General features: G+C 37.2%; 1 protein-coding gene and 1 pseudogene across 2 annotated transcripts in view; both read left to right on the forward strand.

The window, feature by feature from the left end:
- Positions 1-21,094, forward strand: part of IBTK (inhibitor of Bruton tyrosine kinase) — a 57,136-nt gene extending 36,042 nt beyond the window's left edge. For both annotated transcript variants that reach the window (XM_060752963.2, XM_060752962.2), the window contains exons 18-29: positions 1,286-1,403; positions 5,438-5,498; positions 7,465-7,592; positions 8,234-8,346; positions 9,611-9,759; positions 10,479-10,633; positions 11,624-11,716; positions 12,095-12,238; positions 17,590-17,724; positions 18,519-18,590; positions 18,678-18,810; positions 19,782-21,094. In XM_060752963.2, the coding sequence (XP_060608946.2) occupies positions 1,286-1,403; positions 5,438-5,498; positions 7,465-7,592; positions 8,234-8,346; positions 9,611-9,759; positions 10,479-10,633; positions 11,624-11,716; positions 12,095-12,238; positions 17,590-17,724; positions 18,519-18,590; positions 18,678-18,810; positions 19,782-19,907 (1,427 nt within the window). In that variant the 3' untranslated portion in view covers positions 19,908-21,094. The remainder of the gene's footprint in view (positions 1-1,285; positions 1,404-5,437; positions 5,499-7,464; positions 7,593-8,233; positions 8,347-9,610; positions 9,760-10,478; positions 10,634-11,623; positions 11,717-12,094; positions 12,239-17,589; positions 17,725-18,518; positions 18,591-18,677; positions 18,811-19,781) is intronic.
- Positions 13,305-13,398, forward strand: LOC132762242 (U6 spliceosomal RNA; annotated as a pseudogene).
- Positions 21,095-24,108: the final 3,014 nt, after the last annotated feature.

The following is a 24,108-nucleotide window of genomic DNA, read 5'->3' on the forward strand; positions in this document are numbered from 1 at the left end:
GCTCCAACTAGTCCAATGTTCGCCAGCCATGATTCTAACAGGAGCGGAGCGCAGGGAGCATACAACCCCCTGTTGCGCCAACTCCACTGGCTACCGATCTGCTACCGGGCTCAATTCAAAGTGCTGGCGTTGGCCTTTAAAGCCCTAAACGGTTCCGACACAAGCTACCTATCCGACCGCATTTCTGCCTATGAACCCACCAGGACTTTGAGATCTTCCAGGGAGGCCCTGCTCTCGATCCCGCCTGCTTCTCAAGTATGGCTGGCGGGGACGAGAGATAGGGCCTTCTCGGTGGTGGCTCCTCGGCTGTGGAACGCCCTTCCTACGGACATTAGACTAGCACCATCTCTAATGGTATTCCGCAAAAAAGTGAAGACCTGGCTGTTTGAGCAGGCGTTTGAATAATTAGTGCAATGATTGGTAATGAACACTGGAATGGAACAATGGATGACGAATCTGGATCATGTTTTTTATGATGAGACGATAATGAATGGCTATTGTAGTAATTGTTTATTAGTTGTGTAATGTGTTAGGTTGTTAACTGTTTTTATACTGTTGCATTTAATTTTTGCTGTTCTTATTTGTTGTGAACCGCTGTGAGTCGCCTTCGGGCTGAGAACAGCAGTATATAAGTAAGGTAAATAAATAAATAAGGCCATACAGCCCGGAAAACTCACAGCAACCCAGTGATTCTGGCCATGAAAGCCTTCGACAACACATTGTGCTGACAGTGTTTGCCATCTAAAACTCTGCTTCTTAAACTATTGATCCTGATCCCAAATGTGGTTCCCTTAAGTCAATGTTGGGGTAATGAAAAAATGGTTTCTGAATGCCATTTTGTGGCCATTTTAGACATTTACGCAAATCTGTTAACAACAATGGGCAGCATTTATAGTGGGTACTGCAATAAATGCTTCAGCTGTACTTTATAAAAAGGACAATCAGCCTGTCTAGCAAGCCTTGCAAATGCTGATTTATTACCAGCAAATGTTTCATTTTTAAACCTATTTTAAATATCTATATACCTGGGATCATGTAAAAAATTCTCAGACAAAAACGGGTCGCAAATGGATAAAGTTTAAGAGGCTCTGATCTATATATAAGAGTTATAATGGGTCTTTTGAAAGATAGATTATTCTCCATTCTGTATCTTACTTTTCACTGTGCATCTGTTAAGAGCCCACTTGGTGATATATAGTTAACAGTATGTGGAGAATGATGTTTTCTTTTAGTCTTAGCTTTCTGTCATGCTGTCTTGATTATCTGCCTTTGTTTCCAATTTCAGTTACTTTGAAGAATGCTGCTGAGCTTCTGGAGTTTTCTGCCATGTATAATGCTGAACAGCTGAAACAGTCTTGCTTAGAATTCATAGTGCTGAACATGGCAGCTATACTCGAAACGAGGTAAGAGTGTGATGTGGCTTTACATGGCCTTGCTTTGGTATGCTGCAATCCTGAAAAGTTGCCTGTGTGTATTTTTTCCAGGATTTCATTTTGTGAAGTATTTGTATTTGATTCTAAAACGTTTTCAAAGCAGAGTCTGGGAAAAAGGCTTTTGAGGTTCTGTAAAAGTAGCTATGTATAAATTGGTTAATCTTTAGCAATTGGGATACGAAAATACTAAAGTTCCTCTGTGAAATCTTCAGCTTTTCCCTATATCAGCTTCATATTACATGTTTTTATGGTTTCTTTTTCCCCCTGTTATTTTTTCCTGAAATTTCTTGTCCTTTTCATTATTCTTTACCTGATTTGTTTTTTGGCCTATCTTGTTGCTTGTGTTTCCTTCCTTTGTGCTTTATACAGACAATTTCCTAGTTTGGCTACCTTGAATAAAAAAATCAAACGAATGTATGGATGGTGTATGATGAAGTTTTGCTAAAATGCATTAAAGTAGAAGATTAGAGACCTGAAATTGATAGGCATAGATGAGCGGAAATTAACAAAATCCTTTTTTTCGTGGGTCTCTTTTATAGTCAATGCTGCATTAAACCATATATCTGAAGAGTCTTTACGCTTGCATTTAGCCCATATTTTCTACCCTGTTGCAGCATCAGATTTTTCACCTGCATGTTGTTAGGTCTTGGGGAAAAGGTTCTCTTGTTAGGGCATTTATAGATCTAAGCCCTGCAATCTCTATTTACTTCCATCACTTTAGATTTTTGTTCTCTCAGTTACATTATAAACACAGTATGTTGATCTGAATTTGAAAATCTGAATTTTAAAAATAAAGACTGTCCCATAATTGCCTTTCATTTCTTTTTACTGGAGTAACTTGATAGTACCTTCATTGAATGGGAGTGGATGAAAAATTCATTCAGTATTAATATTTCTGCAAGTTTGTCACAGTAATATCTATATACCAACAGGGAAAATAGAACAGACATGAGAGCAGGAATATACAGTCTCCTAAATTGTGTGGCACAGCTCCACTCAAAGAATCCATACTTTAAGGAAAAAAATTAAAATCCATACTTTATGAAAATAATATGTACATATGGATTATAGAAAGTATCATATATACTCCTGTATAAATAAGTTTTGATCCCAACCCCCCAACCCCCTCTGGTTGACTTGTACACAGGTCAGTGATGAAAAGTGGACCATGTGCAAAAGCAGTGACAAAAAGTAGAAGGAAAAGAGCTTCCACCCGTTAGTTTTCCTTTGCTGAAACCTGGGAAAGAATGGAAGATTTGCTGCTTTCTCATCTTTTTAGTCTAGAGCAGAGTTTAGTGACAGCATGCAGGAACCATTTTTGGGATGGCTAGGAGGAGCAATCCACTATAATTGGGTTTCACCCCCATGCTCCAACCAGAATGGCAGAATCCAAGATTCTTTTTCAGTTGAGACATTAAGACTCCATCCCCCTTTCCAACATTTTTTTCAATCCCGCCTAACTAACCAGTCATGTTTGCTCTTCTCTGACAAACTTAAAAGGCAAGGATATTTGTAAGGATAAATAACAAGGGGAAAAAATTGGAAGGACAAGCAAATGATACATCTCAGTTTTGAAAACCGGAGCTCAGAGGCAATGGCTCCAGAGTGGAGAAAAACATTGCAGTAGCAATGATTTCTCTCCCAAAAGTTGCAACTATTGTAGGGGCAAAGAAACCAAAATATTTCCCAAAAAGCAAGAGCCCCCTTTCATATAGGGAGGGCAAGGATGGACACCACGAAAGTTGAATCTTTTAAACTGCAAAAAAACCCAACAAAAAACCCTATTTATTGCGTGGCCATAGCAATAACACCAAACAAGCATACAGGTATGCAATCAAAGGGTTTGTCGCAACCCCCAATGGGGCTGCAGAGCTTTTATCACTTTGGTAGTAAATGGAAAATACATTTTCATTGGTTCCCAAAGAGAAATCATTGCATTGGTCTAAGCTAGCTATACAGTTGTTCATTGGTGGTCTATGATTTTGATTGACGTTATAGCACATGAGGAATCCTAACAATGGCACAGCTATAGTTTATTGTTCTCTTACCATGACTGTATCTTATCTGTTAGTCTGTTTCAGACATGACTTCAGAGTGACTGGGAAACTTGGGGGTTCTAACTAGCCAACAGCTAGCTGGTTTTGTTCAGATGTACTGTTATCCTTGAGCACTGATTTCTCAAACAATCGGAATTTTCTGTAAACATAGGCCTACTGCAGAAATAGGCCAATATGGCAGTAAATCAGGACATATAGGCATTGGGAATATCTCTGAAAATTCCCTTTTTAAAACCATGTCCCCTTTACTATCATTTTGAAAACAGCAGCCACCTTTGGAGGCATCACTCAGAGGTGATGCCCCCAAGGTAGAGAAGAATGTTGTGGTATCAATGATAACTCTTCAGAAAAGCTGTGACTGTCATTTTGGTAAAAAAAACAACAGCTGTTTTTAAAACTGACATGCTTTGGTCTCTTCCTTAACAAATTGATTAAAAGAACGGAAATCAATTTTGGAGGCTAAGAGATTGAAAGAGGAATAAGTATTTTGGTCCCAGCGATGGCTGAAAAGCAGATTGAGGGATGGATGGCAGCCAAAGAAATAAGCTGCCCAGTTGAGCACTCCTTGGCGGGTCACTGAGGAAAAGCATAAACAAGAATTAAAAAGCTCAGAGGTGATGCCTCCAAATTGGAGAAGAACATTTCAGTAGCAATGATATCTCTTCCAAAAAACCTGCAACTATCATTTTGAAAACAACCATTTTTAAAACTGGAGCTCAGAGGCGATGCCTCTACAATGGAGAACATTGTTGTAGCAATGATAGCTCTCCTGAAAAGCTGCAATTGTCATTTTGAAAACAGCAACCATTTTGACAACTGGAACTGCGAGGAAATGCCAACATTGTGGTGAAGAACACTGCAGTAGCAATGATACCTCTCACAGAAAGATGCAACTGACATTTAAAAAACAACAGCTTGAAGGCAGTGGTTCCAAATGTGTATGAGTCCCACTTGTAGTGGTTTGATCCTCCTAGCCATCCCGAAAATTAGAAAATGTACTTACAGTGAAGGTTCATTCTGGGATGGCAGGAGGAGCAATCCAGGCTCGCTCACAAACAAACAAAAATAATTGACAATTGGAAGTGATAATTGGTTCTCAGAATTTACATTAGTTAAGGCTTGATATTAACTTCTGGAGAAGGGGGCAGGGTCTTAATGGCTCAACTGAAAAAGAACCTTGGATCTTGCCATTCTGGTTGGAGCATGGGGGTGAAACCCAGTTGTAGTGGATTGCTCCTTCTGCCATCCTAGAATGAATCGTCATGATAAGTACATTTTCTCATTTTGGGTACTTGAGGAGGCGAACCAGAGCACCCATTTTAAGGAAGAGCATTTTGGCATAATGTTATTTGCAGAAAGTCTGTGGTGACCATTTTTAATATTGGTGCTCCTACTGAAAATGGCTGTCTTAGGGACCTCCATTTTCAGATTCTGGCAACACTGAGTCTCATAGAGTCCATCCTATGATGTAGAGCCACTTCCAGTGGCTGCCCATGGGAATTCATGTTGGCAGTGCCTGAAAATGAAAATAAGACTGCAGAAAACAGGGAGGAAGCACATCAGTTGACAGGGAACGATATAGGATGACTGACCATCTCAGAAGACAGGAAAAGATGGTAGGGAACGAAGGAGGATGAGTCCCTTGACTTTCCTTTGCTTTTCCCCTGCACATCTGATGAGGTCCTTCAACTCTCTTTAGATAATATCATGCAATGTGCATGCTTTTGGAAAATTATGACTAAAAATGTATATAGAAAAAGTATTTGCAACACTGTAAACATTGTTATGTGTGAACTTTAAATAAGAATAGAAAATGGTAATGAATCAGGCTGAACTGAACTAATGATTGGAAAAATGAGCCATGTAATGCATCCAAAATGAATTGATCTGCCCATCCCTACCACTGAATTGCAGTTAAATTGGCATTTAATGTCTTATTTGTCTTAGGGCTCTGGATGTTTTAAGTGATGATGTTCTGAAAGACCTTTCTGATGCTTACAGGAAAGCGGTAAGTTTTACCAGCAATTAATTGAAACAATCCACATTTTTACATAAATTGTGAAATGTTGATTTTTGGACCTCTGTTTGGACACACAGCCCATAAAGTGTGCTTTGAATTATCTTCTATTTTTATAAAGGAGAAAAAACACTATCGATAATATTTTTTCTAACCACCTCGCAGTGCTATGTCTTTGTGTGTTTCTAGAAATATGTTAAAGAATATGTGTTGTCAAAGGCTTTCATGGCCAGAATTGCTGGATTGCTGTGAGTTTTCTGGGCTGTGTGGCCATGTTCCAGAAGCATTCACATCTATGACAGGCATCCTCAGAGGTTGTGAGTTTTCTTGGAAACAAGGCAAGTGAGGTTTATATATCTGTGGAATGTGAAACTCAGTGCCCAGACACGAATCAGGAACATGAAAGGCACTGCAGACTAATTCAGCCAGAGAAGTCAGCCATAGCAGAGCACATGATGAACCAACTTGGACACAGCATATTATTTGAGAACACAGAAATGCTGGACCACTCTAACAACTGCCATGTCAGACTACACAGAGAAGCCATTGAAATCCATAACCATGTGGACAGTTTCAACAGAAAGTAGGAAACCATAAAATGAACAAAATTTGGCTACCAGTATTAAAAAAAAACCTCTAAAATCAGGACAGTAAATAAAGAACATCACTCAAAAACCAGGAATTCCAGACAAGAAACAATCAGGGGCAACTAATCAGCTACCAACAAAGGATTCCCCCAGGCAGGAAGCACCCAAGTCTTGAACCTGCAAGGCTATTCAATTCTATTCAAGGTGATGAATTGCAACATTCACTCTTGCCTCAAACAGATAAGTTCTTTCTCCCACCCTATACTTTCCACAGATATATAAACCTCACTTGCCTAGTATCCAACAGACCCTTCAACTTCTGAGGATGCCTGCCATTGATATGGGTGAAACTTCAGGAGAGAATGCTTCTGTAACATGGCCATACAGCTCGGAAAACCACTGTTACAGAAGCATTCTCTCCTGAAGTTTCACCAATATTGCCAATAAAGCTGCAAATGCGAGGAGGGTCTTGAAAGAATAAACCTTTTTAAACATTATTTTTAAACTCTAAAGACTCTGGGGATCATTATCTTCATCCTCCTCCTCCTAATCATCATCCTTGCTGTTTCTCCTGCTAGTACTAACATTATATCCTGCCTTCTCTGCCCCAACACTGGGATTGAAGGCAGTTTGTGAAATATAACAGGGATACTTAGAGCTGTGCTTTTTCTAATCAAAGTCTAGACAGTGAGACATCTTGTTCTCTTAGGAGTTGTAGTTACTATAGTGAATACTCTACTGTTTCCTTATTTAACACAGCTGTAAAAATTAATGGTGTGTAGTTGCAGTGATGCAACGGATTAATAAAACCGAATATAGTTCATGCCTTTTTCTCCATTTAATTAGCAAATGAGAGCTTGTGGGGGTGCTTTTGTGCCTTGCTCTGTCAAGTGTCTTCATGAAGGAGATAATATATGTAAATATGCGTCCTTAAAAATGCAGCATGGAAAGCTCTGTCCTACCACATTTTTAACTGTGACTGGGACTTCAAAATATAGAGACTTTGGGCGTCTGAGTCTAGTATAGGTTGAGTGTCCCTTGTACAAAATGCTTGGGACTAGAATTTTTTTGGATTTCTTTGGATTTTTGGATTACTTGCATATACACAATGAAATATCTTGGAGATGGGCCCAAGTCTAAACATGAAATTTATTTATGGTTCATACACACTGTATACACATTGCATATGAAACAAAATTTTTGTATATTGAACCATTAGAAAACAAATGTATCACTATCTCAGCCATGCATGTGAGTAGTTTTCAATTTTGGAGCATTTTGGATTTCAGATTTTTGGATAAGGTCTACTCAGCATGTACCTACCTGCCTTTCATAGTGTGCAGCTTAAAAAGGAATTTGTGATGTTGCAGATCCCTGCTATGGTCAGAAGAGTAATTACTCCATATCAAGATGGTCCTGATATCAGTTATTTGGAGCCTGAGGAAGGAGAGACATTTGTCTTTTTGAAGGAAGAACTAAGTACAGAACACTCTTCTCAGTAAGAATTCTTTTTCTTCTGTGTACATAACAGACCTATAGAAATTAAAGTTATTTGGTAGATGATTGTCCTTTTAATAGTGGTAGTTAAAATGTCTTTTGGCTTGAAAATTGAGAGATCTTGATGTGTTAATGAAATTATCTGGATGCTGCAATGAAGCAGTCCTCAGTGCTGTAAATTACATCCTGCTGACACAAGTATTTGAGGCATGGAAGTTTTGTTCTGTGCTTTTTCTGGGAATTGTAAATTCACAATACATCATCTGACTGAACAAGATAAGATGGCAAAAGAGTATCAATTGCGAGTGTGCAAAATGTATAAATGGGGATATTATTGGATCCAGTCAGTCCCGGTTTCCATAACCAAAGATCCAGAATGTGCAGGAAACAATGAAAACCTGAAGGGCCACAGACTATTTCCCTCTGTGTTACAATACAAGAATTCCAGAACAACGAGCAGTTAAATAACCTTATGATGACAAATAATCTTTAATTTATGGTGTAAATTAAATATGTATTTTTAAAGATAGGAAAGAGATTATTTTGATTTTTGGAGAGAATATTACATGAAATGTGGACATATTTAGATATGCAATTCAAAAAGTAAGTGAAATCTTAATTGATGTCCTTTTTTTAAATCAGGGAAGCTCTTCTCAAAAAAGCCAAAGCAAAGGCTAAAAAGAAGCCACGAAGACGGTCAGACAGCTCAGGAGGATATAATCTGTCAGATATTATCCATAGTCCACCCTCTACAGGTTAGTGGCAAATAAGATTTATAGAGAGGACAATTTGTTCATTTCTTCTAAAGTCTTTTATGACGGTTGGATTCACTACACATAGTTCTTAACCACTGTTAATTCTGTGGTACCAGAATGAACTTTGGAAGACATGGATCTAAACATGGGAAAGGTCTAACTTTTGTACACATTAAGGACAGTGGGTGCATGCATCTGTCCATATGTTGCCAAACAGTTAAGATTTTTTGTATTATTGTTTTCCAATGTGTAAAACTTCTAGGGCACCCAGAATCTGTAGTAACAATAATTCCTGTAATAACCACTTGATGAATACCTGGCAATTGTTTATCTGCCTAGCATGGCAAATTGGTTGCATCATCTGGTGATAGCAACTAAGCTTAAAAGATACCAAGTTTAAAAAATAATTGGGATGAAATTACTTCTTGATCCTCTCTGCTGTGCAGATTTTATTGCAGGCTATTGACAGCCATTTCAGTTTGAAGAAAAAATAGGCTGTCGGTTTCCTTAACCAAGATATTGCATACATAAATGCTGCTAAAAATCTTCTCCTTCTGCCTTCCTTCCCTCATTTATTGTGCACAAGACTTTTTTATCGGTAGTTCACAAGGAAATATAATAAACTGAGACTTTAACATGGAAAATACTTTTAATGCATCGTGTAACCTGAGCATTACTGTGGCTTGACTATACAGGGTTAGTCAAAATGAATAGGCCAATTCGGGTACAATTAATATTCTTATTGGCCTATTCATTTTGACTAACCCTGTATTATCAATTCATGGAAATAGATACAGTCATAAACAACTGTAAGAATATGTGGATAGTCAAGAAGTAGTGGCATATCCAAATGGATGAATGATAGAAGAGGAGAAGGGAAAAAAGTGACACAGTCCACAGCACACTAAATATTCATAGAAAGATATATAATAGAGGTTGAGCATATCTTATATGAAAATCCAAAATACCCCAAAATCTGCAGTTATACTTCTTAGTGGACAGTCATGAAAGTTGCACAAGTTGTTGGGCTGAGTCCATATTCTGGTTTTCTTTAAATAGTCATCTATTGAGGCTGTTATTCATGCAAGCTTAAATTAATATTCTGGCTAGGGCTGTATCATTCAAAATGAAGCAGATGGATAGTACACTTTCCCCAAAACATGTTTTCTTTGCACAAAAAAACAAACACCTTTATATGCTGGAATATGGCATCAGTTTTGTTTTTAAAAGATTGTTCGTGATGCTTTCTCTCTTATACGTGCAGGAATACTGAAACTGGACAAAACCAATTCTGTTGAATCTCTTCCTGAGATGCTGATGTCAGATTCAGAAGGAAGCTATGTGGGAGCGAATAGTCCTAGAGATTTGCAGTCTCCAGACTTCACAACAGGATTCCATGCAGACAAGGTTGAGGTTAGAGCCATTTGGATCTTGTTTTTTGCCTCTGTGCTTGTTAATCAAATAAAACATAATTTTTATTTAATTTAGAGACAAAGGAACCAAACTAGTAGTGTTTATAAAAATGTGAGGTGAGGTGGTGTGTGGGTATTCTGAATTTCAATGGTGCTGTGTCAGTAATATGTGTGAAATGTATGCAGACTTGGTCAGTCTATTGTGAATATGATACTTTTCTGCTTGCTTAAACTTAGTGGAATATGGAGTCATTGTCTTGCTGTATTTCTTCCTGTCTAAGACACATATTTCCTCCTATATAAACCTCTCTAAAAATGGGTTGTGTCTTAGAATCACAGGTGTATTTTATGCATTTTTGTTGTTGCAGTTGATACTGAATTACAATCAGTGGTAGCCTACAATTGAAGAAATATGATATACCAAAGTGGAGAGAATCACTTAAATTAGTGGGATTTTAAATGTGCTAATTCCCAAACATGGCCCCTATTACAAAGCAGTTCTAAAACTGAAAAATGCTAAAAAACATTCATGCAATATGAACAACAGATGCTGAAAAGAGGACTGAAATCTTTCTGATTGTTTGCAAACATTTGGAGATACCTAAACTAGTTATTTTGGATCTTAGCTGATGTAGATAAAATATAGTATTGGATTTAATTCTTCTTTTGTCTATTAAGTGTATATGTTACTTTTTAAAAGGTAGTCTGTTTTGACTTTAGGTGAAAATTGGTGTTTCCAGTGCATTTCCACATACCAATAAAGACAAGAAAACGTGTGATGGAACATCAGCACAAAAAATGTCACTTCCACAGTGCATTCCTGATAACAAAATCACCTCTCCAGGCTCTTCCAACTGGGTTGGCGGATCTTTTAGGTATATCATCTTATTCAGAGCATTTTAAACTTTTTCCACTTGCAACCTTTTTTTGCCTGAGAAATGTTTACATGATGCCAGGTATATTTATAATAAGTATAACACTCAAACATTTATGGAAAATAAATTAGAATCTGCAAGACTTGATAAACAGGGTGATTTTCCTTTTTCTGGAACACATCAGAATCATTTTCAGCAGAGTCCACCATTAACACTGTATGTTGTTGCTGAGATACCAGTGTGGATGTATAGGAGACATTTAGAAACCTTTTACTATTGCCAAAGTTGTTGTGTCCTTCAACACTGAGTTAAGGGGAACCTATCTGGGATCAGGAACCACAGTTTAAGAAGCCCTGATCTGTATGTTCCCATGTTTGTCAAGACCTATGCTTTTATTGCAATTCATGTGGTGTGGCAAGCCTTTGGAATGTGAGTTTCCTCCTTCCCTTGTAAAAGGCATTGCCTGTAAATGACTAGTTGTTAACATGATTTCTGGAGACCCAAACGGCCAGATAATGTTGTGGTAGTTGTGATCATTGTGTTAAAAGCAGTTATCTAGTTCTGTGCTGAGTTTGCTGCCTCCCCTCCACTTCCACCCCCCCCCCCCCATCTGCAGTGGACATCATTACAACCTTAGCTGTGTACAGATTGCAGGTTGGACTTGCCATCTAAGGATCTAATTTGCAGTAGGTTTTAAAAGAAAAATAACCAAACTTCATATTTACTAAAATGCTGGGTTTAAGCCTATTTTGTATAGCATTGACAGAAGACATAAAAGTATACTTGGTTTATGTTTCCTGAATTAAAAAAAAGTTTGTTTGAAAACATTCTATTTGCGGCTTGCCATAATTGAGGAAGTGGACATAAATTATACATCCGGTTACAAAATGTATGCAAGATATAGAAAACTTTAGTAGTGTTTGGCATCTGGAATATAAGTAAAAATGGATGGCTTGAAAAGTAACAGGTTATAATTTTTCCCTCATTTAGTCCTGCCAGCCCTCCTGCTATGGATTTAAGAACTATCATGGAAATTGAAGAAAATATGCAAAAATGTGGAAGCTTGCCAAAGATAAATTCAGGGTAGGTAAAAGATGAAGCTTAATAACATAAGTTGCAAGAGTGCTAAAGTAATTTGTGCATTTAATATCTTGCAGCCTACTGAAATATATATATATATATATATATATATATATATATATATATATATATACACACTGTTATGAAATGTCAATTCTTTTTTTACCTGGTGCTGATGAAGTGTCTGCATTGCCTCATTAATGTTCACTGCTTGTATGAATGTAAAATAGGTCAGAGTAGCATTTCATGGGTTTCATTTTAAAAATGCATGTGAGAGACTTGAGAAACACTATTTTTCTACATTTGTCAAGTTAAGATATGTGGTTTATACTCTATTCTAGAACTGACTTGATGATCAAGTTCACTTTTTTCTATTTTTAGTAGACCTACTCCTCATGGAAGTAAACTTTCTCAGAAGCAAAGGAAACTCATTGCCCTGGCTGCAAAGGACAGTAGCCCAGATTTTGTGTCAGATGTGATTGTGCCACCTACATCCCCCAAAACTGCAAAAACTGGAAATGTCTGGTATGTTGTTTTGGTTTTGATTATATTAGTATGCATTGGAATATATTTTAACTTTTAAAATGGGCCTTGATTCAGCCTAAATGTATTGTCTCATATTTATTTTGACTTAAATCGCAAAAGTGGCAAAGGGAATACTTTGCGTGCAGAATGTTTTAGGTTCACACTTTGGGCTTTCCAGGTAAGCTTTCAAAAAAGCAACTGGAGAACTGCCAATTTTTGATGTAGACAAAACTGAGCTATTTGTGTCCAATTTTCTGAGGTTGTATAAGTCACTTGTATATGTTCCTGTTGCTTGGGTGCTAGTCATAGTTTTGAAATTATAAGCAGTCGTTGCTCTCTCATCTATTCTTTTTTTACTTACTATTTTGTGAGCTGTGTTATGTTGTTCTGAGCAGTCATATAATTTGTGACAAGGCAAACTTATCACAAATGGATGCCATTTTCTGCATTTACTTCAACTCTATAGTACCTTTGTGATGTGCAAGAGTGTGCCCAGGGCTCAAAGTGATTATACAATAGATTTAAAAAACAAAACAAAGCAAAACAAAAAAACAGTATGATAGTGGCAGGTTTTTTATTGCTTCCCCAGTGCTTCTTTTTGAATATTTTCAAGACATTTCCAAGTTATGGCAACACTATCGTTTAATGTTTATTTTACTTAAGTGATATTTGTCTTTACTGTTCTAATGTAGCACAAATCCTATGTGAAGTCATACTACATATTTTGACATTAATATTGAAATCTGAAATATATATAGGAAGTCTTTACTTTGTATATATTTGTTCAGAAGATTTGTTCAGAAGGGGTTTGCCATGGTTTTCCTCTGAGGCTGAGGGAGTGGGACTTGCCCAGTGGATTTCCATGATTGAGTGGGGATTCAAATCCTGGTCTTAAAAGATCCATGCTGACCTTGTCTTAGTGATTCCACCAAAGAAATAGCCATTTTCATAGCAATCACATACCAAGTAAAGTTGGAAAAATATTTTTTTAAAGTCAAGAAATAGTTACATTTCTTCCTCAAATCCTGAAGTGAAGAACTTTGAACTAACAATCTTCACAGTTTAGGTGCTTGCTTCGGCAGTACATATACTAAAATTGGCACGATACAGAGAAAATTAGCAAAGTTGACATGCAAATTCGTGAAGCGTTCCATATTTTTTCCTAAGAAATTAGGTCTGATGTATAAAGACATAGAAAAGAAATGTTGGAAATATCACAACCATGATGGAAAATAATACATGAGGAATGTTGAAAAATATGCAAAATGAATTTCCCAAGAAAACCAGAATATTATTTGTTAGGTCTTAGAGATTTGGAGCTAACTCTAGATTTAAATAGTGATGTATTATTCACATATATGACAACTGCTGCGAGATTTCATATGTGAAACTCTGGAAACTTGAAGAGGCACCAAAATTGATAGTTGGGTAGATAAATTAAGAGAAATTAGAGACATGGATAAATTAACTTATTTTCTAAAGAACAATTCTGGAAACCCAATTAAACAGACAAACGGGGGTCCTTTTGAGGACTATGAAAAAAGACGAGCACACTGACATTGGACTACATAGGTGGAAGACGAATCAGAGGAAAAAGAAGTTTTATCAAGAAGGACAATTAGATGTGCGAAGGTTTAGAATGGAAGCCAACAACTCTCCCTTCCCCCAAACCTTTTTCCCTTTTTCCCCTCTCTTTCTTACTCTCATTTGCTACTTTCCTATGATTATAGTGTTCCCCCACTTTTTATGTAAAATAAACTTCTCATTTGTTTTTTTTCTCAATAAAAAAAATTATTATTATTTTAAAAAGAATCTTCACAGTTTAGGACTTACTCTATACAAAATCCACATGTGGTTGTTTTGTACAGAAACCAGTATTTCCTGGACATGAAGTAGCATTTTCTTCACATAGATATTATGTCTGCACAGAAAATACGGTGTACTGTCCATATAATGTTACTTTATGCAGAAATGTTATTTCCTTCACTTAGGATTTTCTTAGGCAAGGCATACTCAGAAGTGGTTATTACAGTTTCGTCCTCTGAAATGTAGCCTACATCAGCTAGTATTGTTGCTGGTCTTCCATCCAGGTACTGGACCAGGACTGACCCTTTTAGCTTCCAGGGTCAGATAAGATCTGGTGCCTTTAGTGTAGGCCAACACTATACAGCTACATAATTTAAAACTCAAGGGCCTAGCTGAATAAAAATCTTCATCTTCATTTGGATTATTTTAAAGTGTTGCTGCAGGAGGGGAAAAATCAGCATTTCTGACAGTTGAAATAGAGAAGGGTTAGAATATATGTGCAATGTGATGATGCACACCATTCCATAATATGAATTATATGATTTTGATAAGTTTTTTCCCACTGATCGTTGCTAACAGTAGAACAGAATAAAATGAACCTGGATGCAGTAGATTTATTTTATTATAAAGGCACTGACAGGCTTCTTACAATTGGATAATTTCAATTTGAGCAAATTAGAGTCGCTTTCAGTTAATTTGAAGAGCTCTATGAAAATGTTTCTTTTAAACGACTGAGATAGGATCCCAACATGGAAGAAAAAAAAAACAATTGTCTCAGAAACTGAGTTGCAGAACAAAACTTAGAATGATAGATATAATGTTTCTTTATTTTTCCTTAATTTATAAATAATACTTGTACCCAATGGGTCCAATGTGGTTTTTATTAAAAATTTTGAAACTATAAGTTTCACAACTTGGCTTTGGTTAAACTACTTTAAAAGAGGGCATTCAATGATATTCAATATTTTTTGTAGTTTTGGAACTAGAGTAAAACTTTTATTTGTCATTGTTGAGGAATTGGGCAAGTTTGGCAAGTCCAGTGGTGGGTGTTCTGCCCCAGTGATTCTCGAAGGGGCTACACAGAGAGCCAAAAATATAATGAAATGAACAAAAACTCAAGGTGGCCAGGAAATCAATTTTGGTTTTGGAACAATGTAATATTTTTTTTTTAAAAAAAATATTAAACAGTTCAGGGGGACTTTGCTTCTTTTATACAAGGTGAGTCATGGCTCCTGAGGGTTTCCTTTGCCAAAAAGGGGGTAAATATGCTGTAGTTACGGAAATTGAACTGTTAGAAAATTATTATTTCTTCATTTGAGTCCATTTTGAAATAACCTTTGATTTGACAAATTAATTTCAATGAAGCAAAAATTTATTTCGTGTAATGTAATGTATACAATTTTAAACCTGGGGTTATTTTTGAATCTAGACTAGAAAATCAAAAACATGGTTAGGGATAATTGGAGAAATGGAAAATAAAATTTGGATAAAATCTTGATTCATGAAGACTTTTTATTTCTCTTTTTTTCTTTTCTTTTTTTAAAAATCCAAATGTGTATCACTTTACACTTGCATATAACCCGTTTGTCCACTGCAGTTTATTGGCATAGGCTGGTCATATTTTAGCTGTGGAATAATTTTTATATAGACATAAATGACTATTAACTTCACAAAATCCTCTGGCTGAAAAAAAAAACCTGAAAATGGCAAAACCAAACACTTTAAGCAATTAGTTTGCAATCTATATCTTTCAAAAGGAATATGCTCAGCTGGCTACTTGGATAATGGGATTTATTTTAGCATTTTAAAACCCTTACGAAATGTATACTTTGCTACTTCTGGCTCGATGACAATTTCTTATTACAATTTTTATTAAGTACCTCTTACTTGACTGGCTAAAAGGAAGAGACGGGGTTTTGGGCTTGTCTGAAGCATGTTGAGTTATGGTATAATTCTTACTCTTAAGAAGTCTAAAATGAACTCTTATGCATGCATTTGGCATCAGATTGTGGTTTCCGTGCTTGCAGTGTGTGGCAGTCTCCAGAACTTTTGTTTTGCAGTGAAACGAGATACTTGTCTTGGAAATTCAGCAGCTCCTCTGGCAAGACAAAATGCCAGATGGGTGTGGGACCTCTGGAACTTTTCTTTTTTGGTTGACATGGAGATTCAATATATCTTGAGCCATGCTTGGGTCTTTTTGCCAAAGAAACTTTAGTTTGGTGGAAATAAGTGATCTTGGATCATTAAATGTATAGAGGGGTGAAGACAGAATAACTGAACACAGATATAATCCCTCACTGATTAACGTAGTCTTCCATTTTAATATACCCTTCAAGATACACCTAGGTGTATACTCCCTGTTGTGAGCGGCTGTTTATGCTTGTCATTTCTCCCTCTTCTTGGCAGGCTGGATGTGCTATTACTTTCCTGAGTGCCAATTTCACTTATCAGATTCATCTCATAAATTGCATTTATCACGCCTTACTTGTAAAACTAAATGTGTGTATTGCATAAATATTGCATTTTTGTAGTGTTTGTTAGTTTTCTTAGGCAAGAGCATGTGTTGTATAATTATTTGAATGCAAGTTTGGGATTCCAGAAGACCAGGGTTTGAATCTCAATTCATCCATGGAAGCTCGCTAGGTGATTTTGACAGATTATATTCTCTCAGCCTCAGAGTTAAGTTCAGACTTCATTTGAACAAATCTATCCATCCATCATGTGATACAGTTGCTGCATGTTGAAAGTGACTTGAAGTCACACAGCAATAACAATGTTAGTGGATAAAATGCTGAGATGTTCTACACCTGTAGTTTCAAACATTCATATTTATTTTAAAAGACAGAAAATTGGAATCTTTCCTTGAAATATGTCTCCTTCTAATGTCCCTCCAGATCTATATTTTGACACAGGCCTCAAAGCAAGAAAGGAATTTTAAAACTGCAGAATTGTCGCTGATAATGACTCTGCTTACAATAAGATTGGCTTTAACAAATATTTTATACACATATATCAGAACTGTCTTCAGGTTTAGTATAATCTTTGGCACATAAAGGATATACCACCCACCCACCCACCCCCCCCCCCAAAAAAAATAAACCCCTCAACTCATCAACCCCAAGTAGCAAAGGATGTATCAAATGTGAATGTATTTGGTGTAGCTTTTGCATTTGATGTAGACTCTCCATAAAGTGGTACATCTTCTTCACCACAAAAGACAGATTGGTCTTTCTCAATGTGGAATATTAGATGAATTTAAATGAATTCAGGTTTAGGTGTAAGTTTGATAAATTAGATTTATAGACCGTGGTTTAAAAGCCATAATATAGTATCTAGTTCATTTTACTGTGGTAATTAATATGATTTACCCACAATAAATTAAGCATGCACATTAAATGACATACTCAGCAAGGTAATAAATAGATGTACCATCTTAATTAACTAGAGTAAATAAATTGCTGAGATTGTCGCTTAATGTGACTTGGATACAGTGCTAGAAGGTACAAATGCAAGTGCCTGAGACTTCATTCCTTTTTCTGTTAAAGGGCCTCTCCAGGACAGCCTGCTTTGCCAAAGTCATTCCGTGATCTCCTGATGAAGGGGAAAAACGCTGCTGGGGCCAGTTCTGGAAAAATTTACGCTAAAGTGATGGAGGATGCACCAGCTCAGAAAACCCTGAGGTGAAAGCACTTAAATGTTATTGATTAGAATATTGTTCTTGCAGATACTGAAAGCATCTGTAAAACCATACAGTAGCAAGCATATAATGCCACACAATTTAGCTTTAAAACAGTAGTGCTAGTGGACTGCTGTACAGAAAAATCAATAGAAACATACAATATTTTCATAAAATGTCATAGAGATGCTAATAACCTGCCAGTTTAGGAGCAAAGGTGTGGTTTTCCTTCATTCCTTCATTTTAGTCAGGTAGTGAAAATAATTTATATCTAAGTGTATAGTATATTTGCTAGCTGTATTTTTTTAAATTGTGGTCAAAATATAATTCCTGCCACTTAGAGTTTAGATATATTTTGTTTTAATCCCTATTGTGAACTGCCTTGGTGGCCTTACTGGGATAAAAGTAGAATATTGATGCATTAATTAAGGGGAATTACTGTCAATCCTATTCTTGTGCTTTTCATACATGGGTCAGTCAATACACATGTCTTGAATGCTTTATCAAAATGAGATGATGAAAAATACATTTTAAATAGATAAAATGAATACAGTTGAATTGTATGTCAGCAGAAATTGCTGTTCAACTGCCTTATATGTCTTAACTAGTGTCTTCGAAAGTTGAAACAGCTGCTTATTCTGCTGCAGAAATAATGTACAACATTAGTTCTCAATACTGAAATAAAACACGACAATCATACATTCCACTCACTATGTGGCTTTATGTTGGTATTTAGTATTTTCATATCCTTAGGATATATATTTAATAAATTATTAATTTTAATATATTTGTTTCTAGATGCACAGCTGCCACTACTCTTAGAGCAGAGAATGAGCCTCTGTGTGAGGCAGCACAGCCAGAAAACCAGAAGTAAGTTATAGTTGTGTTTTGAGAGTACCAATAGAAAAGTGTTTTCTGCCAAGTGAGGATAAGCTGCATTTGTGACTTATTTCGCAGCCCTTGGTTAGCGGCATCCTTGATGAGTGCACCTGCTGCAACGCCTGTCACGTTTGCAGAAATTGTAGAGGAAGAACTCCAACAAGAAGCTGCTCTTATCCGTAGCAGAGAGAAACCTCTAGCTTTGATCCAGGTAAGCGAAAACCTTTTTTGTGTAATAAAGGCTGGAATCCTGTTCATCCATGTGGTTCATTACTGATGGAGTTCCATATTCCTTATGGTCATAGAGGTAATCCTTGCTAGTGGATGGGCCAAGAAAAAAAAGCGGTAGATTCTCAGGGTTACATACATGCACACACACATGCATACACCACCTATCGTACTTTGGAAGAAGAGGCGGCTTGGAGCCAGCAGCCTTCACGTCTTATCCAACCCCTGCACTTCCAATCTCTTTTCCTTGCTGCATCTATGCCTGTTACGGCCTTTCATTTCCAACTGTTAACTTTACCACCCCACTCTCTGCCACCATAATACACCAGAATACTGGTGGGACCCAACAGAATCTCACTTTTATGAGTATCTGTTACACAATTTCTTTTCTTTTTCTGATGTGTGCTTCCCTCCTGCCTTTGGTTCCATCCACTGGGGGAAAAAACTTAACACAAGCCTGGGTTGTGCTTATTTATGTACTACAAAAGTTTTGGCAACAACAAAAGTTTTCTGAGTGCTACGTAGTGGTTGTTTTTGACATTTGCACAAATCTACTGGGCCGTGTTTATAGCGGATTCCATAGAAGTTGCTTCTGCTGTACTTCATAAAAAGGAAAATCTGCCAGATTAACAAGTCTTGCAAATGCCAGTTTCTTATCAACAAATGTTGAAAAAGCCTTGATCTAACAAATGGTCCATTCACAATAGTCAGTGACTTCTGTTCTTCAGTCTTTCAGCAGTCACTCTGTGTTGTTTCTTTAATGGCCAAATCTGTTGCCAGTGTGGATTACAGATAAATACCTTGCTTGGATATTTTTAATTGTATGAGAATGTGCATATTTTTCTAGTGTAAATGAAAATTCTGTTGACTGCCATTAATCTAGGCTCCACCAACACTTTTACTCTACCACATATTCACAAGTGATGCCTTCCTTTGCCTTCTTTTTCATTCTAGATTGAAGAGCGTGCCATTCAGGATCTTTTACTCCACTATCAAGCAGTTGGCAACCCTGATGAGTTTGTTGTTGTTGAAAGGTCTCCTCAGGGGCCAATAGCAGCACCAAGGTGGAACAAGCAATGATGCACAAAGCGGTGGGGTTTTATGAAGATATCCTCTGCACAATTGTTGGGTTGTTTGTTGTTCGTGTGAATCTGCTGGTTCTGCAGTGACATTGAGGGTAGTAATGTGTCTCTGTCTTTTTTCAGCATAGTATGTGTTTTGAAAATGTATCATCTTTACCCAATTTTGTAACTAGGGTGCACTCTTGCCGAGGGTACGTTTCATAAGGATGGATTTGAAAACTGCATATGCTTAAAATTAAGTTGTAACTAGGCATATACAAGATTCTTATAATTATTAGCAAAAAGGAGGAAACCAAATGTTTCTTTTCAAATTAACTGCAAAACTTTCATATTCATGTAAACATGTTGAATTAATGGGATGGGGTGATCAACCATAATATCACAAGTTTAGATTTCTTTCAAATAAATGATAAAAACCATAGCTTTTGGTGTGTAATAACAGAAAAATAAGATTACTGTCTGTTGAAGCAATGACACTGACTGTCTGGTATGTTTGTGTTCCTCTGGACTGTTTGCTCTTCTGGACGATGCTCCTAACTATCAAGCCTTACAGATGTGGTGAGCCTTTGTGCCGGGCAAGCACTTTCTACTGAATTGAGTATGTGTTTTGCTACAATAAAGACAGGCTCAGAAGACGTTCCTGCAATAACAAATAGAAATGAATAATAACCATTAGCAAATGTGTGGTGAGATGGAAAAAGGTTAGGAAAGGCATGCTAAATAGCAAATGCCGGGGGCAGCGGTGAAGCAGTTGCATTGAAACTACTGAAATGATAGTTTCATTTTGGTAAAGTCTGCTTTTAACAGATACATTGATACCATTTTGTACTACGTGTTTACAAAAGGAATTAATTGAAAATGTGCCTGATTGTGATTTTTGTCATTGTTGTTGGAAAATCTTCTAAAACAGTGTTTGCTAACTCTGAAAAATAATGTGCTACTTCTATGATGGAATGTTTTTTTCAGGGGGAGGGAAGCAGCTTTATTTACATCACTCATCTGCCTTTGCCAACTCTATGTCGATTGGGTCTGCTATGTTTTACTCTAATGGCATTGTGAGAGCATAATCTGGGTTGGCATTGAATGCAATTCTCTCTCATGGTTTGGAGTTGAACCCAAGAATGGCTCTGTGAATGAAACTGCAATAAAAAATAAAGAACAGCCTAAGTTATCACAGTTGCATTATTTTGTAGTCCAGCATTTCATTTTGGAGAGGAAAACCAAATCCAGCAGGTGTGAAAACTCAATTTCACGTGTCTTCTTCCCAAATGCAGTTTTTTGGTATACAGGTAGTCCTCAAGTTATAAAAATCCAACTTACATATGACTTCTAGTCACAAATGGGGATGAGAAAACAAAAACTGTACTTGTTTTGACTTACATACAAATTCAGCTTAAGAACAAACCTACAGAACCTATCTTGTTCATAACCTGTATCATGATTATGCAGAAATACAAATGGGTAGAGAAGAATGTCCTTAGGAGCAAAATTTAGTTTTCTGAAGTTTTCAGATACCGCTTCCAATTTGTGGTTCTGGAGAAGAGAATTTGGCTCCAGTGAGGCTTCATTTTTTTCTCAAGCTTACTCTTTAGCAAGAACATATATATTTAAAACATCAATTCTGTTTTCTTCATACAGAGAAACTCCCAGAAGCTCTTTCATTCTGAATCAAAGAAAATAAGCCAATGTTGTGTCCTTAACAATCTAAAAGATATGAGACAAAAAGATAAAGTGGTGGGGAGTGCAAAAGGGCACAACCAAACCAAACTCAAATATCATGTTCTTCATGGTTGCAAGGATCCTTATAGTGACTCAATGGAATGTTCTAGAGGATCCTGTGCAGGTACAGCTGTACCAGGAGCTCCAATTTTGTTTGCTTTGCATTGAATATTTGTTGCAGTCCTAAGTTTCAGGGACTCTGCAGATAGGTGGCTTCTTTTGGCTGAAATCATAGGGCAAGCCACCTGTCAATTATAGTTAGGTTTCCTGGTCCCACCCCCTTTTTAGGTTTTAGAGGGAATAGGAGCCAATTTGGGTTCAGTCAACACAGAGAAGCTTTTCATGCAGGACATAATACCAAGAGCTCCTGTAGAAAGCTTCGTCTTCTACAGCTTGGCCGGGGTTATACAGCCCACAGCTTGGCCGAGGATCATACAGCCTTACAGCTCCTTTGCTGAGGGACTTCAGCCAGCCATCACTGAAACCTGAACTTCTTTTCCCTGGAAGTCTCCAAAGCTCTGCTTGGTAAGGGTCACTCATGGAAGCCAGAAGCAGTTGGTACCGGGTGCAGGGGCTCCACGCCAACAGAGGCAAAGACTGCCCAGATTAGAAGTTAAGGATTTCCCCATAGTTAAGAAGATAGTGCCTGTTCCCTGTGGACAAGATTGAAAGAGCCAATAGACTGTTAAGAAAGCTTTAAAGTACCTGTTTGTTTTCCTTAATGAACATTGTTGAACCTTTAAGCAATCTAAAGACTGTGTTTTAAGGAAATCCAAAGGCCTTTAATCTGAGGCAGCCCCGGTGTCCTGTTGGGCACACAGAATTTATGTCCTGTCTATAGTCTGATGTACAGGCCCAGCATACGACAGCACAGATCCGGATTGTTGTTGTTATATTATGACTGACTGAAATAGAAACATCTCAAAGAAAGGAGGAACAAAACATTGCTAATCCATTAACTGATGACTTTAAGGAATGATCTTCTTTTCCCTGTTCTACAGGTTTATTGAATGGTTAATTATTGGAGGATGCTGTGGGGAGAGAAAGGCTGATGTCTTCTTGGGAGGTGGCCTGACTTCCTTTTCTGCTTCTGCCTCAAAGCAGTGCTTCATAATCTCATTGTACACATGACTTCATGGGCTCTGATGCAGACATTTTAATGTAAATGCATTTCTGCTGAAAAAAAGCAAGGAAGTGCCAGATATCAGCACTATCTGTAGCTTTCAAAATGTGAAGAGAGAAGGCTGTTCCATAGACAAATTCTTCAAGACTGCAAAACAAACTTAGAATGCACAGTTTTATTATTCTGGACACACTCACACACACACACACTGAAAATGATTAAAACTGCACATTTAAGAAATTGTATGAAGGCAAAGCTTTCCGCAAGACATTAAGTCTAGTTGTGTCCGACTCGGGGCTGGTGTTCATCTCCATTTCTAAGCCAAACAATCGACGTTGCCCCTAGACACCTCCAAGGTCATGTGGCCGGCATGACTGCATGGAGCGCTGTTACCTTTCCGCTGAAGCGGTACCTATTGATCTCACATTTGCATGCTTTCGAATTGCTAGGTTGGCAGAAGCTGGGGCTAACAGTGGGAGCTCACCCTGCTCTTATTCAAACCACCATGTTTTGGTCAGCAACCTCAGCAGCTCAGTGGTTTAGGGCTTCCTCTGTATAATAGACCTCAAAAGAAGGTGATCAGTTGTGGATCTCCAGATATTGGACTGCAGTGCCCATTGGTCCTAGTTATCATAGTTAGTGGTGAGAAACTATGGGTGTTGCAATCCAAAAGGCTGAACACTTACTCATAGCTGTAGTAGAGCCTACTGTGCTAGGAATTGGCTTTTTCTGTGCTTCAAACTTTTGAACCCTTTGAGGATTACTATGATATGCTTTGTAGCATATCATACCTTATATTACTCCAAATCCCTTTGCCAAATAATACAATTGTTCACAGCAAGTGAATCATTTCTCCAGTGTGTTACATTTGGATTATATACAGCATTGTTGTCTCTGTAATGCCCTATAGTAGTTTTAGAATAAAGCCATGAAGATATTGTCTTGTATAATATGAAAATACTTTTTTATTTTTGGTGCATTTCAAGCAACTGCAGGATTAAAGTTGGATAAAGCTTGATTCAAGACAAGCAGCAGAATTTATGATTAATGCTACATCAAAGTACTCTCAACATTTCAGTTTCTGCATCTTTTGAGACCTAGTCATAGCACCTTTCTTCTATAAACAGAACAAAATACCTTTTAAGACATGTAATTCATAGATTGGTTTGTAACTCACCAGTTAATGGATGCTCTACCTATCTGGGATCGCAAGATCCCTGTAGTGAAAGATAATGACTAGGTATGCAAGTATATGGGTAGGAATGGTTTTCATGATATCATACTTAGATCCAGAATATAACTAATGCTTGTTAACCTTTGTAGTTAAAAATCCATCTTTATAGTTAAAATGTTTTTA

This window comes from Anolis sagrei, chromosome 1 (assembly GCF_037176765.1).
Source record: "Anolis sagrei isolate rAnoSag1 chromosome 1, rAnoSag1.mat, whole genome shotgun sequence".
Classification (NCBI taxonomy): Eukaryota; Metazoa; Chordata; class Lepidosauria; order Squamata; family Dactyloidae; genus Anolis; species Anolis sagrei.